The sequence below is a fragment of the Cordyceps militaris genome (assembly GCF_000225605.1).
Source record: "Cordyceps militaris CM01 unplaced genomic scaffold CCM_S00004, whole genome shotgun sequence".
NCBI lineage: Eukaryota > Fungi > Ascomycota > Sordariomycetes > Hypocreales > Cordycipitaceae > Cordyceps > Cordyceps militaris.
The window spans coordinates 734,636-754,772 of NW_006271972.1; the positions used below are offsets into that span (position 1 = coordinate 734,636).

General features: G+C 54.4%; 6 protein-coding genes across 6 annotated transcripts; 2 read left to right on the plus strand and 4 right to left on the minus strand.

Annotated features, from left to right (window-relative positions):
- Positions 1-1,004: 1,004 nt before the first annotated feature.
- Positions 1,005-2,982, minus strand: CCM_05253 (CCCH zinc finger DNA binding protein; the record flags this gene model as incomplete). The annotated part of the gene is made up of 5 exons (XM_006670398.1): positions 1,005-1,112; positions 1,183-1,955; positions 2,036-2,272; positions 2,462-2,750; positions 2,869-2,982. The coding sequence occupies 5 exons, from the start codon at positions 2,980-2,982 to the stop codon at positions 1,005-1,007; spliced, it is 1,521 nt and encodes a 506-aa protein (XP_006670461.1).
- Positions 2,983-4,762: 1,780 nt separating this feature from the next.
- CCM_05254 (arylsulfatase precursor) lies at positions 4,763-6,912 on the minus strand (the record flags this gene model as incomplete). The annotated part of the gene is made up of 6 exons (XM_006670399.1): positions 4,763-5,232; positions 5,321-6,112; positions 6,179-6,343; positions 6,397-6,403; positions 6,463-6,816; positions 6,889-6,912. 6 exons carry the CDS (start codon positions 6,910-6,912, stop codon positions 4,763-4,765), a joined length of 1,812 nt encoding a protein of 603 aa, XP_006670462.1.
- Positions 6,913-8,132: 1,220 nt separating this feature from the next.
- On the minus strand, positions 8,133-10,631 carry CCM_05255 (Fungal transcriptional regulatory protein; the record flags this gene model as incomplete). Its single annotated transcript, XM_006670400.1, has 4 exons — positions 8,133-9,321; positions 9,378-9,535; positions 9,593-10,420; positions 10,530-10,631. 4 exons carry the CDS (start codon positions 10,629-10,631, stop codon positions 8,133-8,135), a joined length of 2,277 nt encoding a protein of 758 aa, XP_006670463.1.
- An 819-nt stretch (positions 10,632-11,450) lies between these two features.
- CCM_05256 (orotidine 5'-phosphate decarboxylase) lies at positions 11,451-12,554 on the minus strand (the record flags this gene model as incomplete). The annotated part of the gene is made up of 1 exon (XM_006670401.1): positions 11,451-12,554. The coding sequence occupies one exon, from the start codon at positions 12,552-12,554 to the stop codon at positions 11,451-11,453; it is 1,104 nt and encodes a 367-aa protein (XP_006670464.1).
- A 2,576-nt stretch (positions 12,555-15,130) lies between these two features.
- CCM_05257 (uncharacterized protein) lies at positions 15,131-15,653 on the plus strand (the record flags this gene model as incomplete). Its single annotated transcript, XM_006670402.1, has 2 exons — positions 15,131-15,474; positions 15,566-15,653. 2 exons carry the CDS (start codon positions 15,131-15,133, stop codon positions 15,651-15,653), a joined length of 432 nt encoding a protein of 143 aa, XP_006670465.1.
- Positions 15,654-18,763: 3,110 nt separating this feature from the next.
- CCM_05258 (CDP-diacylglycerol-inositol 3-phosphatidyltransferase PIS) lies at positions 18,764-19,895 on the plus strand (the record flags this gene model as incomplete). The annotated part of the gene is made up of 3 exons (XM_006670403.1): positions 18,764-18,989; positions 19,055-19,431; positions 19,500-19,895. 3 exons carry the CDS (start codon positions 18,764-18,766, stop codon positions 19,893-19,895), a joined length of 999 nt encoding a protein of 332 aa, XP_006670466.1.
- Positions 19,896-20,137: the final 242 nt, after the last annotated feature.

The following is a 20,137-nucleotide window of genomic DNA, read 5'->3' on the forward strand; positions in this document are numbered from 1 at the left end:
GGGCGGCGGCGCCGCCGCGTGGGCGATGCGCACCGCGGCGTCGAGGTAGTGCGGGATGCGCGCGCGCGGGATCCCGCCGTGCGTGCCGCCGGCGAAGCCCGCGACCGAGACTTGGTACGTGGCCGTCTGCAGCACGTCGACGGGCACGCGGCCGAAATCGGCCTGGCACTGCCGGAGCCGCGCCGGGTCCGTGACGAGCAGGTCAGAGGACCACAGCGGCGTCGTGGCGTGGTCAAAGACGCAGCCGTAGTGCTGCTCGAGCGAGGTGCCGAGCCCGCCGTCGAGGATGAGGATGGGGGGGTCGTCCATGGGCTGGGAAGGGGGTCGTTTGACGAACAAGTGCGAGCGTTGCAAGAAGAGAGCTGGGTGCACGAGAGGGGTGGCCGTGCTTGTCGCGCGGGTGGCGGCGACGCGCCCTTCAAGTCCGAAAAATGCATGTCGGTGGAGGGGCTCCGGGGGCTCCCACCGGCCGCCCGTGCGTGCCTCCCCATCTGCATGCACGAGAAACAAGGCAAGAACGCAAAAGTGTAAAATAAATGGGAGCAGTTGCGATAGTGTAACAAAGCTAAAGCTAAAGTCACTACGCCTGTTTCCATACTAGTACAACCAAAACGCTATACAAAACCCAACTGCTAGGCCTTGGGCAGAATGTAACCCCCCCCTTCCTCTCTCATAGTCCGGCCAAAAAGCACAATCATAATCATTCTTGATATCGGAGACAGTGGTCAGCCCACTAGAATATGACAAAAGAGAAAATAGAGCACAAGAAGAGTGTTCTAACAACACAGCAAAAGTCTGATCAAAGCAAGGATAGCCAGGCAAGCCAAATCATATTCTCCTTTGTGGACTTTCTTCTTTCCTTGGGAGAGCAAAACTTGTACATGAAAGAACATAGCAAAAAAGAAGGCCAAAACTTGTACATATTCTCATTTTCCTCTCCTGGCGGAGAAAAAGACACCCATTCGAGTGTTTTGCGTGCAAAAGGTGGTAGACATTATTGTTGTTTATCGGTTGGACGACTTGGACAAGGTAAATTTTGTTCCAGGAGGATGCTGATCCGCGTCGAATTTACAATAGGGATGGGTGCAAACTCCATCTCTAATACTCGGGCACTGGAACAACGTTAGTGAGCTGGTGCACGATAGAAGCAGAGCCCGCTGCAGCAACGGGAAGAAAACTCACGTGGTGTCCGTATATACATTCCCAGTTCTCGCAGTCCTGGCGGTGCGTGCACGGATTTTGGCGGGCCAAGACGGCAATGGCGTTGATCTCCTCGGCGTTGGGCTTATAAGAGTGCACAAAGTTGCAGCCGTCGCCCTTGGCACAGGGCCCGCGCAGGAAATGATTGTTGCACAGCTTGTCCGCGTCTTTGCGCCTCTTGACGGCGTCCATGACGGCCACGTTGACGACAATGGGCTCGTCGAGGCCGCGCGGGCCCGGGTGCCAGTCGGGCTGCTGCGGCGGAATCGTCTGGTACTGCGCCGAGGCGCTGCTGCTCGGGGAGGACGAGGGGCTGGCTTTGGCGCGCGGGCTGGGCTTGTTGGGCGCGAGCGGGATACTCATGGTCGGTGGCGGCGTGCCATTGGTGATAGCATTGGCGTACGAAAACGTCGACGAGCTCGGCGCGGCACCACCGCCGGCGCCGGCACCGCTCGAGGCAACGCTGTTGGCAGGGCTTGCGGTGCGGCCGATGGCGGTCACGGCATAGGCCGAGGTGCGCTCGACGAGCTTGTCAGCGCGGAACAGGTCCTTGTCGAGACGTGTCGTGTTGACGCCGGTGGCCCTGATGTCGGCCGCGATGGCGGAAGCACCACCCTCGATAACGCTGATGCGGTCGCGGGCCGCGGGGTCCGCGCGAAACAGTTCCTGGAGGAGGGCAGCGTATCCGGCGTCATGGCCGACGCCAAGGAGAATCTGTTGGCAGTTCTGATTTCCAAGGTGCCAGCGGGTGTTGTCTGGTGCCGCTGTTGCATTAGTACACTCGGTTCGAGGCAACGGGAACGGGGGAATGAGGGGCAGGTTGGGTAGGACGAACCGCGAATCTTGGGGTCGGCGCGACGCTCCTTGCGGCTGCCGACGTCGACAAAATCAAAGGCGGCATGGCCCTGGGTGAAACCGATGGCAAAGTCACGGAGATCGTGGCTGTTGAGGGTGCGGACGAGACCGGAACAGTTGGCGACGACCTTGGCGATGATTTGCACATCTTGGCTCTTGTCGGTCCACTGCCTCGCAACGGCACCGCGGAGGGCGTTGGCTGCCTTTTTGCCGCCTTCTATGCCCTGTCGTACCCAAGCATCTTGGAACTGAAGGTTGGTGTTAATCGTTTTCGTCCTCTTCTCTCCCATGCGCAAGCAGGTTAGAAGATGGGCTCACCAAAAGACCGTCCCCGTCAATCAAAACGACAATATATGGATTTTGAGTCTGCTTGTGATGTTGTTAGAGCTGAACTGCTGTCAAGTACCGGCTGCGTCTGTCCCTTTGCCGTGTTGCACAGAGAAAATGCCAATGCATCGCTGCCCAAAGTGGCGGCGCAACAACCGCAACGAGGACGACGACCGACCAACCAGTACAATGCTACCCACCTTGAAAGTATTTTTTTCCTTATATAGAGAATTGAATTCAGACTCGGTATGTGACAGCTTCTGCTGGAGCTCGCGGCGGGAGGCGTTGGCGTCGTCGAGGTCGAGCCGGCAGTTGCGCAGCTCGCCTTCGAAGCGGACCGTTTCCTGATGCAGGGCACGCTCGAGACCCTGGCAATATAATAGAACATCCTACAAGCGCGGGGAAAAAAAAAAAGAGGTTCTCGTCAGTTTCTGCCCGCTGCTGGTACAATGGCCTGTGCTCCTCTGGGCGTGGGCGGCAGCATACCTCGATGAGCTTATCTGTAGAATCGCGAACGAGCATCAAGTCATTATAGCGGTGGGCAAAGCCTAGGATATGGTCCTGATTTGGGCCGGTGTTGGCGGGTATCGCTTTTGACATTTCGTCGACGATTTTCTTTTTTGGAAATATGTTTGCTATATGATGACTCGTATGATGTATGGGTGCACATGTGCGTGCGCTCGAAATAGGAAGAAAAATATATCGACAGGCTGTGGTGTAGCGAAAGGATTTTTCTTAATCGTGGGTTTCGTTTTCGTTCGGGCGCACAGTACTGGTAGAGACGAGAGAGTGAGGGAGGAAGTGAGGTGCAGGTGAGAGGAATCAATTAAACGGACAAGGACAGCCAGCAGGAAAAGCTGCAGTGTGCCGTGGTGCGTGCAGGTCTGCGTTAAGCGCCGCGGAAGAAGGATTGGCTGCAATTGCCAATCACAACGAGTTTCAATGATGACCTGGTGATATTTTTTGCTCTCTTTTTTTTTTTTGGCAGGACAGAATTGAATTATTAGCGCGCGCGCCGCGTTGTTCCGCCCCAGAAAAGTGAAGGCAGAGAGCGAAGAAATAGCCCCAGTTCTCTTAAAGTGCCCCCATTTTTTATATCCTCGAATAATTGCACTATTACCAGTTGATGGCGCCTCTCACAGGTGACAACAACGTGTATTCGTATGGCTGGCTACAAATTAACTCGGTTTCCCCTCACGGAACCCTGGGCTGACTCCAACAAGCGAAAGAATCTACGAATCAATTCGCACTGAAAATAGGACGGCTGGGTATCGCCTTGGTTTTGATTGGTCGTCCATCAGGCATGGGTGCTGCCCTGTAACTGCAAGCAATTCGTTATTACCTGCTACAAAGTACCTCAGAAAGTACAGTGAAGGAATCCTAACGACTCCGCACCGGGGCGCTAATAATGCCGCCTCGTCTTCTTCTTCCTTTCAACCTCCGTGTCTAGTTAACTATTATTTAGGTACTCAACAACCAGCATGCCAATCACCACAAACAGCCCTGGAGCTCTGTGGCGTCCATGAGAAGCTCATCTGTCTCACTTTGCAATGCCGGTTTGCCAATCAGCAGATGCAGCATCCACACCTTCCTTGTTCCCCAGCGGTTAGCGATGTCGCCCATGTTGCCCCCACCAATGCGGCGTTCCGCAGTAACTGCCTAACTTGCGACTATTCAGATGCAACCCTTGTAAAGGTGCATGTCTGTACATACGGTGCATGTCTGTACATACCTACTAGGTATGTACCATGTGCCGAAATATCCCTGGCGGCTGAAGAAACCTATCCGTCCCGAGCGCTTCCTTCCTTCCAACTAGGAATGACGTAACCATGGTAGGTGCACGGTGTTTTGCTTTTCAGTAAATTACAGTAAATTAACGCTTTGTGTATGTATGACTACCAAGTCACAGCCATGCTCGGTTCGCCACGTATTTAGCGCGCACTGCTGCTCCTTTGTGCCCTAGTATCTCCTTATTCTTATGTACTTACCAGTAGTTATACTACCTATCTATCAACTTCTTCATCTTTCTAATTCTAATCATTTTCTTACTATTCTTATTTTTTACCCTATAATTCTTATCCGTATTCTACCCCCCCCCCCCCCCCCCTCTCTATTCCTTTACTTGTAAATTATTTTCCAGCGGACGGCCGCCCTGCCTGTTGGGAAGGCTGATGCTACAGTTGGGGGATTATCTGACAGTCATTTTCGAAATTTCAAGCTACCTCTCTCTATGCATAATCTGAAGCTTCAAGAGAATTTAATGGATAGCCGCGTTGGGTATCTAATTTGACAGTGTGCTTCCCGCTCGCTTCCGACTTTGTCACTTCCAAGGCCCTCGCCTAGAAAGAAGTGAAACCTTCACCGCCAGGGAATTTGATGGTTAAACCCAGTCCTCCATCCGAGCTGCTAGGACAGCCTCTCCTTTTTCATTGGCAAACGGCCGAGGCGCAAAGGAACCTTCATACTCCAACAAGTAGCCCCCGGCGCAGGCCGAGAATTTGACAGCTTCCTGCGAGCCGAAGAACTCGTCGTACTTTGTGTCCATGGCATCGGCGAGCGTCTGAATGTCCTGTCCTGACGAGGGCGGGAAGACGAAGCTCCAGGGCTGGCGGCACACCTCACCCTTGCAGTTCTTGAGTGTAAGCAGCAGAGTGTCCAGGCGCGCTTTCAGTTGATCGACGGGGTACCCGGTAGCGTTGCCAGAAGTGCTGTAGAGGTTGTTCATCTGGTACGGATCCTGCTTCATGTCGTATAGCATGCGCTCGTTGGTGCACCAGACAGTGTACATGAAGTCGTAGTCGTCGGCGACAACGCGGAGGGCCTTGTACGTATTGCGCGCGGTTTCTGGGTCTGTAGGCAGATGTGATTAGCTCTTTCTTCTCCCGAAGGCTACTAACTGTGCTCAAAGAAATCGATGCTAGCAGGGACGCTCTCTTACCGTGTGGGAAAACGGTGCCTTCCAGGTATGCGCCGCCCCAGTATTCCACATTGATGTGCTCGCCCTTGACCGTCTTGCTCTGCTGCTGCTCGACTGTCAACGGCATCGGAACACCATCAAAGTCGTCGCGCAGGTCAATGCCAGCAATCTGAAAGAAGGTCGGCGCAAGATCCGTGTGCGACGTCGGGATGCTGACCGAGGCCTTTTTGGCGATGCCCGGCCCGCGGACAAGCAGCGGTACGTTGATGTCGTCCTCCATGCTGGTACACTTGCCCGGCGGGAGGCGGTGCTGGCCGAGATGGTAGCCGTTGTCCGAGGTGTAGAAGACGTACGTGTTGGCGAGGACGTGTCGGTGCTGCTCGAGCTTGAGCATGAGCGCCTCGACGAGCTCGTCGACCGACTGCAGCGCCTGGATGCGGCGGCGGTAGTACTCGTCGAGGTACTCGACCTGGTGCGGGGCGAGCTTGGGCGTGCTGGCGAAGTAGTGCACGTCGCCGGCCTTGTCCGGGTTGAAGTTGGGCGTGCGCGGCACCTGCAGGTCCGGGAAGAGGTCCTTGTGCCGGTCCGCGGGGATCGGGTGGTCGAAGCCCTTGGGGGTGTCCTGGCCGTGCGGGCCGATGGGCGCGACGCCGAGGAAGAAGGGCTTGCCGGCGTCGATGCCGTTGCCGAGGAACTCGACGGCGCGATCGCGGATGTTGTCGGTAGAGTATGTGCCCGCCATGGATCGGTACTCTTGCTCGTCGAGAGACATGACAGAGTTGAGGTACCTGTAGGTACCGGGGTCGAGGAGGTCTGTTTGAGTCTTGAGTTTAAGTGTGTGCTTTCTCTTAGATGGATATGGAAGGGACAAGAACGTACAATCACTTCGGTTCCAGCCAGCAGGGAATGGGTTGTTATACGTTTCGACCCCGTGCATGTTCATCAGTTTGCCGGTATAATAGGTATTATACCCGGCTTGCTGCAGCCAGACGGGAAGGTAGTTTTCATTGTGGCCCTCGGCGATGAATTTCGGGTAGCCGCCTGCTGTGCGTTAGAACCTTGGCATGAAAGGCCCAGCTTGCTAGGTCTCGACGTACCGTAGGGCTAATGATTGTAAGCCTTTTTTGCAACATGGATCTGGGGTGAGAGCGGCATCAACTTACCGATCGGACGTCAGTGACGTTGGTGTTGTGGGCAGCTTTACCAGTCAACAGCGAAACACGCGACGGGCAGCAGAGCGAGACGGTGCAAAAGTGCTTGTGAAACTCCGTGCCCTGTTCACCAATGTACTTCTTCAGAAGGGGCTGGTAGTCCGTCGAGGCCATCGTCTTGTCCTGGTCATCGGCCATGATGAATACAATATTAGGCCGCGTGCTCTTCTTGCCTTGGCAGCTGCCGCCGGGTTTCGGGGTCGTGATATTGGCGGCAGCGGCCGGCAGAGCCAGCAAGGCCACGGCAAGAAAGGAAGTAGAATGAAGCATATCTTGCAAAGGAATGGGACACAAGATCAAGCTAATCTGGCCATCTTCAAGGCAGCAAGACCAGCTTATTTATACAACTATAGCTCCCCCCCCTGCAGTATAGAATACCCGTCCATGGTTGAGCAATATCATAACGGTGGGAGCGGGAGCTCCTTGCATTGCACAGCCATTCACTTCATAATGTCAGCCTCAGGTACGCTTGACGCGCCATTTTCTGATGCATATTTCAATGTATTGTAAAATATTCCTCTTCCAGCCGTCGCATGACTGAACAAGCCTTTCAAGCGCGGGGTAACACGCTAGTTACGATATCTGCCGAGGGGGAACCCTGTTTCTACGCCAAGACTACTCTGGATTTTACAAGCATCATGCTTCTAAAAGCATTCCCGGGGGCTATTAATAAAGAGGGGTTTAAAGCGCATGTTCAGATACTATTATTACCTCAAAAGTACCCCTGCACCGTGATTGCGTGGCTTCACTCGCATCAGAAGCCGGCTCGGTTCCGTAATTCCGCCTATTCGTCTGAGGTGCCAATGTCTCTTGTGTGTCTTCGATTGCTCTTTTGGTTTGCTTCTAGCGGCTCTACTTTCCGAACCCTCAGTGCCTTTGAAATCGAAACTGTACGATCCCGGCCATAATACACTACTTTGCTCTTTACATGTAAATCTACAGAGCATGATTGCACATTGATGGTTATAAACAATGTACTTTAGATGATGAGAATGGCCTCTTGCCACGTCCGTCATGCAAGCAATTGGTCGAATAATCATATTGCTATGATAGCGAGTCGAGTAAATAGCTTTCACTCGCACGCATGCGTCCGCATTTTTCCTGGAACCAGCTCATCACCATGCAATGCAGCCCATTTCGCCATCTCGCGTCACAATTTTGATTGGAAAATGCACAATTATGCCGCTTACGTTCACATGCTCTCTTAGTTATTACAGCCGTTAACCTCGAACCTACCCCGGGCGTCGAGCGGAATGCTCAGGTTCCCCGGGCGAACCCAGCGGTTAAAGAAGCCCATCATGACGGGCGAGATGTTAATGGAGCTCTTGTTGGTCGCCCACAAGAAGTCTAAAATACTGTTAATCTATAGTAAAAGTTATACTTTTTAATAATTGCTCCTTAACTCTATAAAGTAGTAAAACTATTTCATAAAATATAGGTATTAAAAAATAAAGAATATAGTAAGTAGTCTTCTTTTTAAAAAGTACTAGTTACTTTTCCTTGTAAATTTACTCTTACTAGAGGAGAGTTTTTAAAGAAGAATGTAAACGGACAATTGCTAAACATTCAAATAAACTAAACCCAATCGCTTACATCATATCATATTGCTTTGGTTTTGCATATCAACTCGTAAACTCGGGGTTGAAGTGGTTCAGGAACTGCCAGAACGTATTATCCGCCGCAAAGTCGCCATCAAACTGACACGTCATGCCGAACCCATCACCAGCCATCTGCTGCGCGCCGATGGCGTCCAGCGTGCAGTTTGCCAGGTCCGCCTCACCCTGCTTCACCATCAGGTCGTTGAAGAGCAGATCCGACGTCGGGTACATGGGCGCCAGCGAGGCCAGGCTGGCCTCCGGCAGCGACCACCCGGCCGCGCCCCAGGGTTCCGCCGCGCTGCTCCCGGCGCTCGGCGAGATGCCCAGCGACACGTCATTCGTCGAGAGGCCGCTGCTGCTGCTGCTGCCGCCGCCGGCCGCCGGGTCTAGTCGGCCGCTGTCCGGCGTCGTCTGGTCTGCGGCGCCGGCCTCTGTGTCGGGGCTCGGCCCGGGCGTCCCACTGCCAATGGCCTTGATGAAGCGCGAGCGAATGGCGGTCAGAACGCCCTGCGCGGCGCGCGCCACGGAATTGTGCTCGCGAATGGCCTCAAACTTGGCAATGGTCCAGTGGAAGCGCCGGACGGCGCTGTCGCGCAGCTCGGGGCTCTCGTGCGGGAACAGGATGAAGATGGACGCGATGACGACGACGGCGTCGAAGCTGCCAAAGAAGAGGTGGAACCCGCGCCACTGGATCAGCGGCAGGCCGTCAAACGTCTGCCGCTGGATGCCCAGCATGTTGACGGCGGCCCGCAGCGCCGCCACGCGGCTCGCCCGCCGGTGGAAAATGTACGGCCGGTGCAGCGCCATGATGCCAAAGTAGTGCAGCTGCTCCAGGTACAGCCGCGACTGGTGGATCCACCCCGCGCACGCCGGGTGCTCGTCCCAGCGCCGGTCCGGGTTCGCGAGCCGGAACGCCGCCGGCGTGTCGTCGCGCAGCGCCTCCATCAGCTGGTGCACGTGGTCCACCTTGGAAAAGTCCTTGGGGTGCGACCCGTCCGGCTCGAGGTCGAGCACGTACCGGAGCGCCTCGCCAATCTTGAAGAGGAACAGCTGCCGCGTGATGAGCGTCGGCGGATCGACTGCCTGGTCGCGCGACTCGATCGGCGTCTTGGCGCAGTCCAGCGGCGTCGGCGCGTCGACGGGGAGCGAAGGAAGCCCGTGCGCCCACACAACGCTGCCTGGACGGCCCAGGAAGACGGCCATGTTGATGTCCCTAATGCGATAACTGGTTAGATTAGTGGGAGAGGGAAGGATGCGTAGGGAACGTACCATGAGACGAGCATCATGTACATTTTCCTTCTATGTAATATGCGCCATTGGTTTTTCAGTATGCTTTCGACGCTCGAGTCTTCAGGTTTCGGATCTAGAGAGTCGCGGTGCATGCCCAATTCTTGAGCGTCCCGGATGGCTGCGGCAATGCCATGCCACTATGAAGAGGTCAGCCACACTACCGATAGACCACAACAAGGAATGTCTGCACATACACACTCAATTACACGCGCCGTGTACTTTTGAAACAGCGCACGTATAAACTGCGCCTGCACCGTCACCTCGTCCAGCGCGTTCTTGCCAAACAGGTTGACAATGGCCGCGCCGGAATCGCTGTAATCCGTCGCGAGGTTCTCAAACGTCATGCCGCCGGCGTACTTGAGCGAGTCAAAGACGGGGTCCGGGGTGCCCGGCGGCAACAGCAGCAGCGCCGTGGCGAGGATCTGGAAGAGCAGCGCGGGGAAGAAGCGCATGGCGGGCCGCAGGCCCTCGGGCGACGAGAGCAGCGTAAACGGCAAGCGGTTCCACTCGTCGAGCTGCTCGAAAAAGGTGTCCTGGTCGACAAAGTTGTACTGGTGGTGCAGGTCCTCAAAGTACATGCTGACGAGCCGGTCAATGTACGTCTTGGCGGGCAGCTGCCGCACCAGGCCCTTGTACTTTTCGCGAATCGGGGCCAGCTCGCCGGCGGCGCTCGAGTCCGCGCCGCGGTACCGCGATGATGCGCCGCCGCCGCCCGGCTGCTGGTCGGCCGTCTCAATGGTGCGCAGCAGGCTCAGCGTCGATGGCCGCGTCTGCGAGTAGCCTAGCGCCGCGGCCATGGAGGACAGCGTCGGATCGTCGCCGCTGCCGCGTCGTGCGGGGCCGTCGCCGGTCGCGTGCGCCCGCGGAGGGCTCTCCGTCGGGCGCGATCTGTCGCCGGGAGCACCTCCCGCCGCTACGCCGTTTTCTTTCAGGGTCTTGGATGTCGGTGCGCTGGCCTCGTAGGCGCAGCTCGCTTCTCGATTTCGGGCGACGCAGTTCCCGCACGGCAGCTCTCTGTCGCACTGGATGGACGCAGAGGAGGGGAGTGTTAGCAAGTTGCCTATTTGGGGGGGGGGGTGTAATAGCCAGAATCGGGGTTGAACACCCGCCAGTATAGAGCGTCTGTTGTACCTTTTGCTTTCGCCGGTGGCATTCGAAACAGGATATGACGACTCTTCTCCTCTTCCTCGCGGGCGGGCGCGTCTCAACCAGCAACCCAATCATGTCTGCCATGCTGGGCGGGCAGGATATTCGTGTGAGGGGGCGTATGGCAAACTGTCACAGTCACGCGTTGAATCGCTCGATACGCGAGACACGACCAGGGCGGCAACGTGAAGAACGATTTCCAGAGATGGCGGACAGGTGTAGACTGGTACCTAGTGGGCTGCGGCGGCGGAGACTGTTGTTGCGCTACGAGATGGTTTATCCGCGTCGTCGCAAGTGAGGAAGAAAAACGAAGTGCGAGGTGAAAGAGACAAAGTTCGATTGATGGAACAGAGAACTAGCCTATTCTGTATTATTAATGACGTGACAGTCGCTACTTGCTGAAGTCTCAAAAAGGTTATCAGGGACGTCTACGGGCCGTTAAGTCCGCGCAATGGGTGGGTCGAACAAACAGCCGCTTGACTCACGGCCTAGATTATTGATATATCATCATGAACTCGGATTATACAACAGTTTCTACTGAACAAATGGCCGAGCCAACAATGACGATGCGAATGGGCGTTGGATCTCAAAGTTGAAAATCATGTTCTCTTTCAATCTCGTTCATCTCATTTCATCTGTCAAGCGCATCACGATGCTTTTCCTTCCAGTGCTCCACGCTTGGCAACAACTTTTTCTCATCTTCAGGCGAAGAGGGTATGAAGAAGCAGACGAGGCAACCAAAAAAAAAGAAAAGAAAAAAGAAAAAAAGATAAATCCATTCCAAGCAAGTTCACTCATACGACATCGTAAAAGGTAAGGGAAAGAAAAACAGCATAGCCCAAAATAACCATAATCAAAGCAAGCCAAGTATATGCAAAAAAAACAAATGAAGACGAAGTGGTGCCATCACCGCACTCTCTCCGTGTATGCTTTCCATGCGGCGGATCTATATCGCTCGGCCTCCTCATACGGGTCGTTGGCCTTGAGGATACCGCGTCCGACAATGGCAATGTCGGAGCCAGCAACGCCAATGATGCTAGCGGGAGTGTTGTATTGTTGGCCCTTGCCGTCACCCTTGAGCGTGCCGTTGACCTCGTCTTGGGGCGGCAATTGGCAGCCGGGCGTCATGTGCACAAATACATCATCGTCCTGGGCGTTGAGAGCTTCTTGGGACACGAAACCCATGACAAAGTCCTTGTGCTCGCGAGCAGCCTCAACGCAGGCCTGTGTATACTCCTTGTTCATGAAATTACCCTCGCTCGACATTTGCGCGAGGATGAGCAGGCCGCGTTCCAGGGGGGCTTCCTCGATACCGGGGAACAGCATCTCGTCGCTCTCGCTGATACCCTTGTTCAGGCGCGGCGACAGAGCGGACTCGTATTTTTGTGTGACGGTGGTGACGGAAACGATGCTTCCCTTGCGGCCATCTTCTCGTCGAGACACGGGTGGCAGGTCTTGTGTCGCGGGTGCGACTTCCTGCTCCTCGTGCTCGTGGTCGAATTGCTCTGTGGTCGGAGTCCCGACGGTTACCGAGGTTCGCACCTCGCAAGGATAACGCTCAAGCCATCTCGAGGCAGCGTTGGCCAGTGAGGTGACGGAGGCCTTGCCGGGAACCATGTTGACGTTGACAATGTGAGCCCACTCAATGATGCGCGCCGAGCCGCTGGTGTACTGCAGCTCGACTGTGTTGCCGATATCTCCAAACTTGCGATCCTCAAAGATGAGGAAGCCGTGGCGGCGTGCTAGAGCAGCGAGCTTGGCGCCGGTACCACGCTCAGGGTGAAAGTCCCATCCAGACACCATGTCGTGATGGGTCTTGAGGACGACAATGGCGGGGCCGATCCTGTCAGCAAAGTAGAGAAGTTCGTGAGCGGTGGCGACATCAGCGCTCAGGCAGAGGTTCGAGGCTTTGAGATCCATCAACTTGAAGAGATAAGCGTTGAGAGGATGAGCGGCTGTGGCAGCCCTCTCGGCAAAGGTAGCCTTGAGAGTAGGGTGAGGAGCCACCATGTTTGCAGTAGCTGAGTCCAGTTCGCTTCTTCAAGACTTGAGACGGAGGCCAAGATGCAGCCGAGGGAGCTATCCGTGGATCAGTCGTAGAGCGCAGTGTAGCGAATGAGAGGCTGCCGAGGTGAGATTTCGATTTCGATTTCGACTGACAGCACCAGTGGAGCGAGCAGAGGCTGCGCGGGAAGGACGGTGGACGACAAAGGTTGGAGGGACCAGGACGACGGAGGTGACGAGTAAAAGGAGGCCGAGATCAAGGAGAGCGCGCCAGAATAGAGCAAGATGTTGGGATGAGGCGTCAAGGTAGGAAGAGAGCTTTTAAGGGTAGAGTTTTAGGCAAAGTCAGCGGGCGTTTTTTTCGACGCCTTTGTTGGTCTAAGCGTGGTGGGCCTAGATAGATATAGGGAGAATGGGGACAAGGAAGCAAACCGGGGTCAGTCGAGGAGCCAGGGTAATGGTGCAAGTTGGGGTATTGCAGGAGTAGCAGTAACTAATAAGAGCGGGATCATAAAAAGAAACGCAGCCTAGCGAGGGTGTGACAAAGGCTGCAAGGTCCCGTCGCTGACCGAGGGGGCTTTTTTTTTTCTTCCCTTGCCCTTGCCGGGTCCTGAAAAGCAACGCGGCTAATAAACGAGGCGCGCACAAAAAGTGGACGAATATGAGGCCGTGGAGGGGTTTCCGTTGGAGGGGCGGGCAACAATTGTGTCAGCGATAGAGATGTCGTGTCCTGGTATCCGTACTGGTACACGGAGAGGCCGGCTGGCAGGATGATGCAGTGGGCAGCGGCTGAGCCAAGCTTTGGGGAGATGAAACTGGTTAATGGGCTAACGTTGGGAATGGAGGGCAGACGGTAGGCCAAAGGGGGAGGGAAGAGGGTGGTCTGTGATGTGATGTGGTGTTGAAGGGTGGAAGAGAATGCGGATGAGTACGGAGTAAACAGGAAGGGGGGGGGGCGGTTTGGAGATGAGAATCGATCAAACGGCAGCCTAGACAGTGTTGCAGGCAAACGAGATTTTTCTTGGGTTTCTTGGGGGGTTTTTTTTCTCTCAATTTGGGAGCAAATTTAATCAAAGGAAAAAAGCAAGGAAGCAGTGCAAAAAGGAAACTGGCATAAATTGGCAGTGTAAGGCCGAGTTGTATGAACCTAGATAGTAGAGAAAATACCGGGAAGTGGCGGCGTGTAAAAACGATTTATAAGAGAAACGATTATTTTCTTATCCGTAGCTGCAGCTAATAACATATTTGGAGGCGAATACAACAACATAGCGAGTCGAGTTAGTTGTGCGTCTGCTGCCCCCCAGCAGCTCGTGCGCCACTTTTGCAGCCTCTCTCGAGAATAAAACGCAAAGACGACTTGCTGCAAAGTAGCAATCTCACTCCAGTCACCAGTCGGAAGTATCCATCCGATAACAGGTAGCTAGCTGAACCAGTCTCTTGATATTGCCCGCTCTTATGGACGGAATCATGTAGTTATGGCTTCCTGCCAGTGTACCAAGTATTATTTATGAAGGTAACGAACGACCAGCTGTCCATCCAGCACTGGGGCGCCCCGCTAACCAGCCCCACCACCAGCGTCCAGCCACACTTTGTACCTACCGTAGATACTAAGGTGTTGGCACCTGGCACACGCCACGCCGCCCAACTCACCTTGCCTGTCCGTCTAACAGGAAGTATGTACGGATGTACATACCTACCTTACCTACCTCCTGATACTTGGTACCTGACAGCTCGGCGTCGTTTGCTGCTGCATGCCGCATGCTGTAGATCCCCTTTGCCCTGGCTCAATGTCACCATCAGGATCGGCCCTCTTGCTTCCTCTTCCCTCCCGCTCTTCTCGACTTTTGTTCAAATATGACCTGCCCGATTCTACCACTAATTCCCCTGCCTCCACGAACCCAACCCACGACCTCCTGCCTGCTTTGGCGGGGCGCCAGCTTCGATCCACCATCACCACGATCCAGACTCGCCACTATCAAACCACAAACACTCCATGCGCATATTCCACCAAACTCGTTCCGCACTGCCCACCGCATCCGCCGCCTTCATCCACCTACGGACCCAAGCCACATCTCTCTCTAGTCTGCCAGCTAGCAAACCTCGACAACTTGGCCCTCCAAACAGTTCCTTGCACACCCCCGCCAACCCTCCATCCCGCACACGAGACGAGCCCCCCAAGCCTTCGAAACCTAATCATCGCACGATTCACCAGCACCAAAACGGCATCAATCGCCAGCCCTCAATTTTTTCCAACTCGCGGTCTCTCCGAGAAACCCATGACGTGTTCCTCGCTGCAACCATGCTGTCCATCCACAGTTGCAAGCCACCAGACATGGCTGATTACCACGTATTCCGTGCTGCCTTCTTCAACTGACACAAGCTCCGCGAAAAAAACCGCTATACTAATTAACTAATGAACTGCCATTGCGAGCGCCAGCACCAGCACCAGCATGTGAGACACCAGACGCCATGCGCGATTAACGATTAACCTGTCAGTCGTGGTCTGCAACCACCTGCACTTCCAAACGAAACATCGCTTGACGAGACATCCCCGACTCCCATGCCAGCCAATGCAACTAGCCATGGATCCCCGACTGATGCACATGCCATTAGTTATACCTACCTGGCTTGCCTTCGGACTAGAACGGAAATCTCACCAGCGTCCGGGCCACGGGCCTTTGCGGCAGGGTCGAATCGCTGCCGACGGCCAATCCCGCAACCCGTCACGGCGCAACCCCGTCGCCTGCTACGGACATGGGCTGGTCTCTTCGGCAATCGACAGTGCCCAACCAGGACTGCCTTTCCCCGTTTCGACACCGGAGCCTCCTCGGCGCCGCCGTGCTCTCAGCCAGTCTTGTCACATTGCACAAGGAAACATGATTTTCTTGACAAGACCCTATGTCCACCCTGCCTCAGCCGCCATGTAGTCATTGCTTTTGATGCCAGAAACCAGTGCAACGGTCTCGGAACAACACAATACTCCCTATGCACTAACGCACCTCTAGTTTCTTTTATAGTGCCGCATACATACGAGCCGACGGCTCTCGTCACGCCTTCCTTGGTGTGCTTTTCTCTTTCCTCCGAGTCAGGCAGGAACGCGCATAACTATGTTATCGCATCTCGTACAAGCGATCAACCCTGGCTATGGTTATTTTTGGCGTTTTTCTACTGGGCAAAGATATTTATGCGGGCAACGTGTGTTGTCGCAAAATGCCACAGCATAACTGTGCCGCTGAAACGCCATGAAATGCTAAATGAGAGCGGCAGGACCACATCATGTGGATCGAGCTATTCAAACCAGACGTCCGCTATTCGCGGCCATTGAAGTGAAACAGGCGTTTCTGTGTAAAATCTTCAAGATGCACCTTAAACGGAGTACTTGACGTGTTTTGATCCATGATACGCAGTACGTAGTCTCGGGGAAGCTGCAAGTGTCGCCCCGAAGAGCAAGCCGAGACATTGCCAACAACAGTCCACCTGTTTTGGCTGTCGTTGGCCGAGACGGGCGACGGGTAACCCTAACTCGATGATGATTTGCGGTTAATTTCCGATGGCAATATATCGCGACAAGGGCTCGCGTTTTAAAAATAGCCTAATCAATACCATGTTGTGATCCGCGAAAAGGCGAATGCCTACCTACATATTAAGCTCCCGCCCAGTGTTACCTGACGTGTGATGCCATCTGCAGTGCCATGCCAGTGCATCGGCAATGCACCCCCGAGACTTTCTACCGCACGAGACATGCAATGAATACTGTTTAGTGACCATATTGTGTTTGTGCGAGGCAGAGGGGACGGGTAAACGCGCCGCCGGAGGATACAGGTTTTGTGGTAGGACGGACAGAACGGCACACGGCTCGTGTGATCCGGTAGCAACCTTTGGAGTAGAAGGGCGGTATTGGAGCTCCGGGAGCTGCATTTTACTTACGTATAGCCATTGCCTAGACGTTTGGGATTGACGTGCTTGTCAGTATGCTGAGCTGCACGCTCACATTCTGCACGACAGTCATGGGCACACCGCAAGTCCAGTGTCGTACAGCCCCGAGCAGACAATAAGGAAAATAAAACTGGTACATGGGTCAATTATAGACTGAATACAAAGAAGATAAAAGGTATACTGTAAATGCATAATTCATCTGACTTGTGTTCCAAAGTAAACACAGTACTGCTGATACAGGTGCCTTGCGGCGTAGAAACCAGCCCTCTCTGGTTGATATTGCTCACCATACCCCTCCATCGTCCGATACAAGAAGCCGCGAATACACATGTTTCCGCTACTATCATCTCAGGCGCCATGGCGAGTAGCGGCGGCGTCTACCCTCGGCTCGACCCGGGCCCGAGAGGGAACGCCGCCCCCTCGTCCACAAAGCCCACTTGGGCCGACTTATGTACGGGAAACTAATCAAACAAAGTATCGACGACAAGAAACAACATATATCGTATCTCATGTTACGCTGAACAATGCAGAAAAAGTCTACGCGCGAGAGGCATGTTGGAAATTCTACATGGGACGGCGAGGCGCGCGAAGCGAGTGATTTGGCAAGGCCTGCGCTAATGTGGTAGTGGCAACTTTCTTGACAGGTGTCCGTCCTGTGAATCCATGTCTAGGATCAAACTAGTCTATGATGGAAGTGGAAGGCCAGATTCGAGGAAGCATGGCTGGGTACATATCCCCCGAACGGCAGATGCGGGACAACGATGTGATCCGATGGCTCCGGGGGCCACTGATCGCGGGGTTTATTACGAGGAGCAACAAAGCATGCCAAGATATGGCGGAGTAGGTAATGGAAAAGGCTTTGACTGCCCTCACCACTCTTGCCTGTATAAATAGAGAGCGACGGACGTAAGAGCACGTGGGTGAATTGGGACGTCCGGTCCCCGGATTACCAGGGGTCCACAAACCCTCCGCGCAGCCCCGGACGAGCCGCGGTGGGAGCGGCCACTGACGTGGGAAGGGATAATAAATGTAACGAACTGCCTTTTTTTTGTGCATCGGTTGATGACTTGGTGGGATGGCTGACGGAGAAAAATTGGCCCAGATGGGAGATGGAAAAAGTTGGAAGAGATCAAGGGCCGTCCGTTTCTATCAAGTGTTATCATCCATGGGCTGAAGAAGCTTTGCGGCGTAGTGTACGGAGTACCGCATAAGAGCTAGGCCAGCTTCATCCCCAGTTGATGCCCGTGTACGTGTGTAAGTGGTGAGGCTGGCATGCAGATGAGGCGAGATGCCTCGGCCGACCTGGTCCACCTGAGGGGGATTGGGGGCCGGCTCATGCAAGCGTCTTGGGGCAGTACGAAAAAGCGAGGGTCTGATAACTATTGAGTTTGACGGCGCGGGTCGTGGGCGGAGCGGATTGATTGGCATGGAAGAGTTGGTGCGTAGTTTTTGGAGAGTTTGTGGAGGAGCTATTCGTTGGCAGGTTGGCAGCGAATAAGCTGTCTGAGGCTGTATTGCCCATTTTTGGATTTTTGGTTGATACATTAGGTACCTAAGTAGGTAGGTAGGTACCTAGTGAAGAGAGACGGAGGGAGGGCTTCGTGGTGGTGGAATCAGAAGATACAGTGACTTGAATAGCTTCGAAGAACTGCTATGCACTATCCAAGTGATTAAAAAAGATGATGATGAAATGGAGAGTCAACTACGGAATAATTATTATAAATAGCCACTTGTGCTAACTACCTATTTAGCGCTATCAGAGAGATAATGGTCTTTACCTTTATAATAATTAATGTTACTGATTATGACTGATTATTAGTAGGTACATAATTTGTAGTTAGCACGTAACCGACGAACTTGGCACTTGGCTCCCTCCTTTCCTTCCACACTGCCTGCACAAGGAAACCCTCTTCTCTGATTACCTCTTGACTTTCCACTTTCTTCACTTCGTGTCCACTCCTTATCTACCTATTCGCCATCTCTTCCATTTCAACTTTTTTTTTTCGTTTCACTTATTTCTTTTTAATCCTCTACGACATTGGGCACCCGTCCTTCCCCCCGCATCTGTGCGCCATCTCCTGTCAGAGAGAAAAAAAAAAAGCTTCATTAGGTCCCTTGCTGGCTTTCAAACCCCCTGCCGAAAACCACACACACGCCGGAACCATCGGTTGCCACCGTCCACCCGCCGAATCTCGACAACTGCGCTTCGTCGCCGACAAACTCTCCTCTACATCATCAGTTGTGAGAAAGAAAAGCGACTTACTCCCCCAACCCCAACCATGTCTGCCCGCTCGACCAGACGACGATCCGCGCGCAACCGCGACGCCCAGTCCCCTCCTTCAGACGACAACGCGCAGCTCCTGGACCAGCAGCCCCAGACGACAAATGGCGTCGCCGTCGTCACCATGAATGGCAACGGCTCGGCACACGCCGAGCCCGTCACCACCAGCAAAGATGTAGAGGAGACGCGCGAAAACATCTTTCTTTTTTGGCCTAATCTCATCGGTACGCCGCCCTGCGCGCATCCCCTAGCTAGACAATGAACCTGACTGACCTCTGTTCTTCCATAGGCTATTCACGAATCGTCCTCGCCATCGCCTCACTCTACTATATGCCCCTCCACCCGCGGACCTGCGCGTTCCTCTATAGCATCTCGTGCCTGCTCGACGCCCTCGATGGCTACGCCGCTCGCGTCTTTGAACAGTCGACCCGCTTCGGCGCCGTCCTCGACATGGTCACCGATCGCTGCACCACCTCGTGTCTGCTCGTCTTCCTCTCCTCGGCCTTTCCCCGCTGGGCTATTCTCTTCCAGGCCCTCATTGCCCTCGACTTCTCCAGCCACTACATGCACATGTACGTCACGCTCGTCGTTGGCGGCGTCGACTCAAGCCACAAGAACATTGACAAGAGCAAGAGCTGGCTCTTGAACCTCTACTATACCAACCGCGTTTGTTCCCTCTACACTGGCCCTGTGACCCTCGTCGCAGCGTTGACTAACAGCACACAAATCACTAGACTGTCCTCTTCATCTTTTGCGGCCTCAACGAGCTCTTCTTCATCGCTCTCTACCTCTTGTCCTTTTCCTCGCCGCTCCTCTCGCCTCATCTCATCAAGTCGGTCGAGGAGTCAAGCGGTACCCACATCGAGGCCGGTGCCCCGATGAACGCTTCGCTGCTCAAGCAGTTCTTCCCCGACCCCTACAGCGCCGCCGCTCTCGAGCTCGCGCGCGCCAATAAGATGGATTCCACCGTTCCCTGGATCCTCGCCGGCATCAGCTTCCCCATCATGTTCGCCAAGAATATCATCAACGTCGTTCAACTGGTCAAGGCCAGCAGGTGGCTCGCCGAGGTCGATGCCCAGGACCGTAAAGCCCGGGGTCTCCCTCGCAAGCGCAAAGCCAAGCGCGTGTAAGCGTCGACAACCTGTACACCAATGCGTGGGAACGATTCGTACTCGAGACGGGGGCACCTTGGCAGCGTTGTCGGACAATGTATACCACTTGATTGATTTGGGCGTGTTGGGCTTTCATTTTGGAAACCCGATTTGGCAACAACAGGGAGCGAGCACTCCCGCCATCTGTCAGCTGCCCTCTGACATTTGCATTTTTTCTTGACCTCGGCGGGATATTGCGTGGCTGGCTGCAACCATCTCGG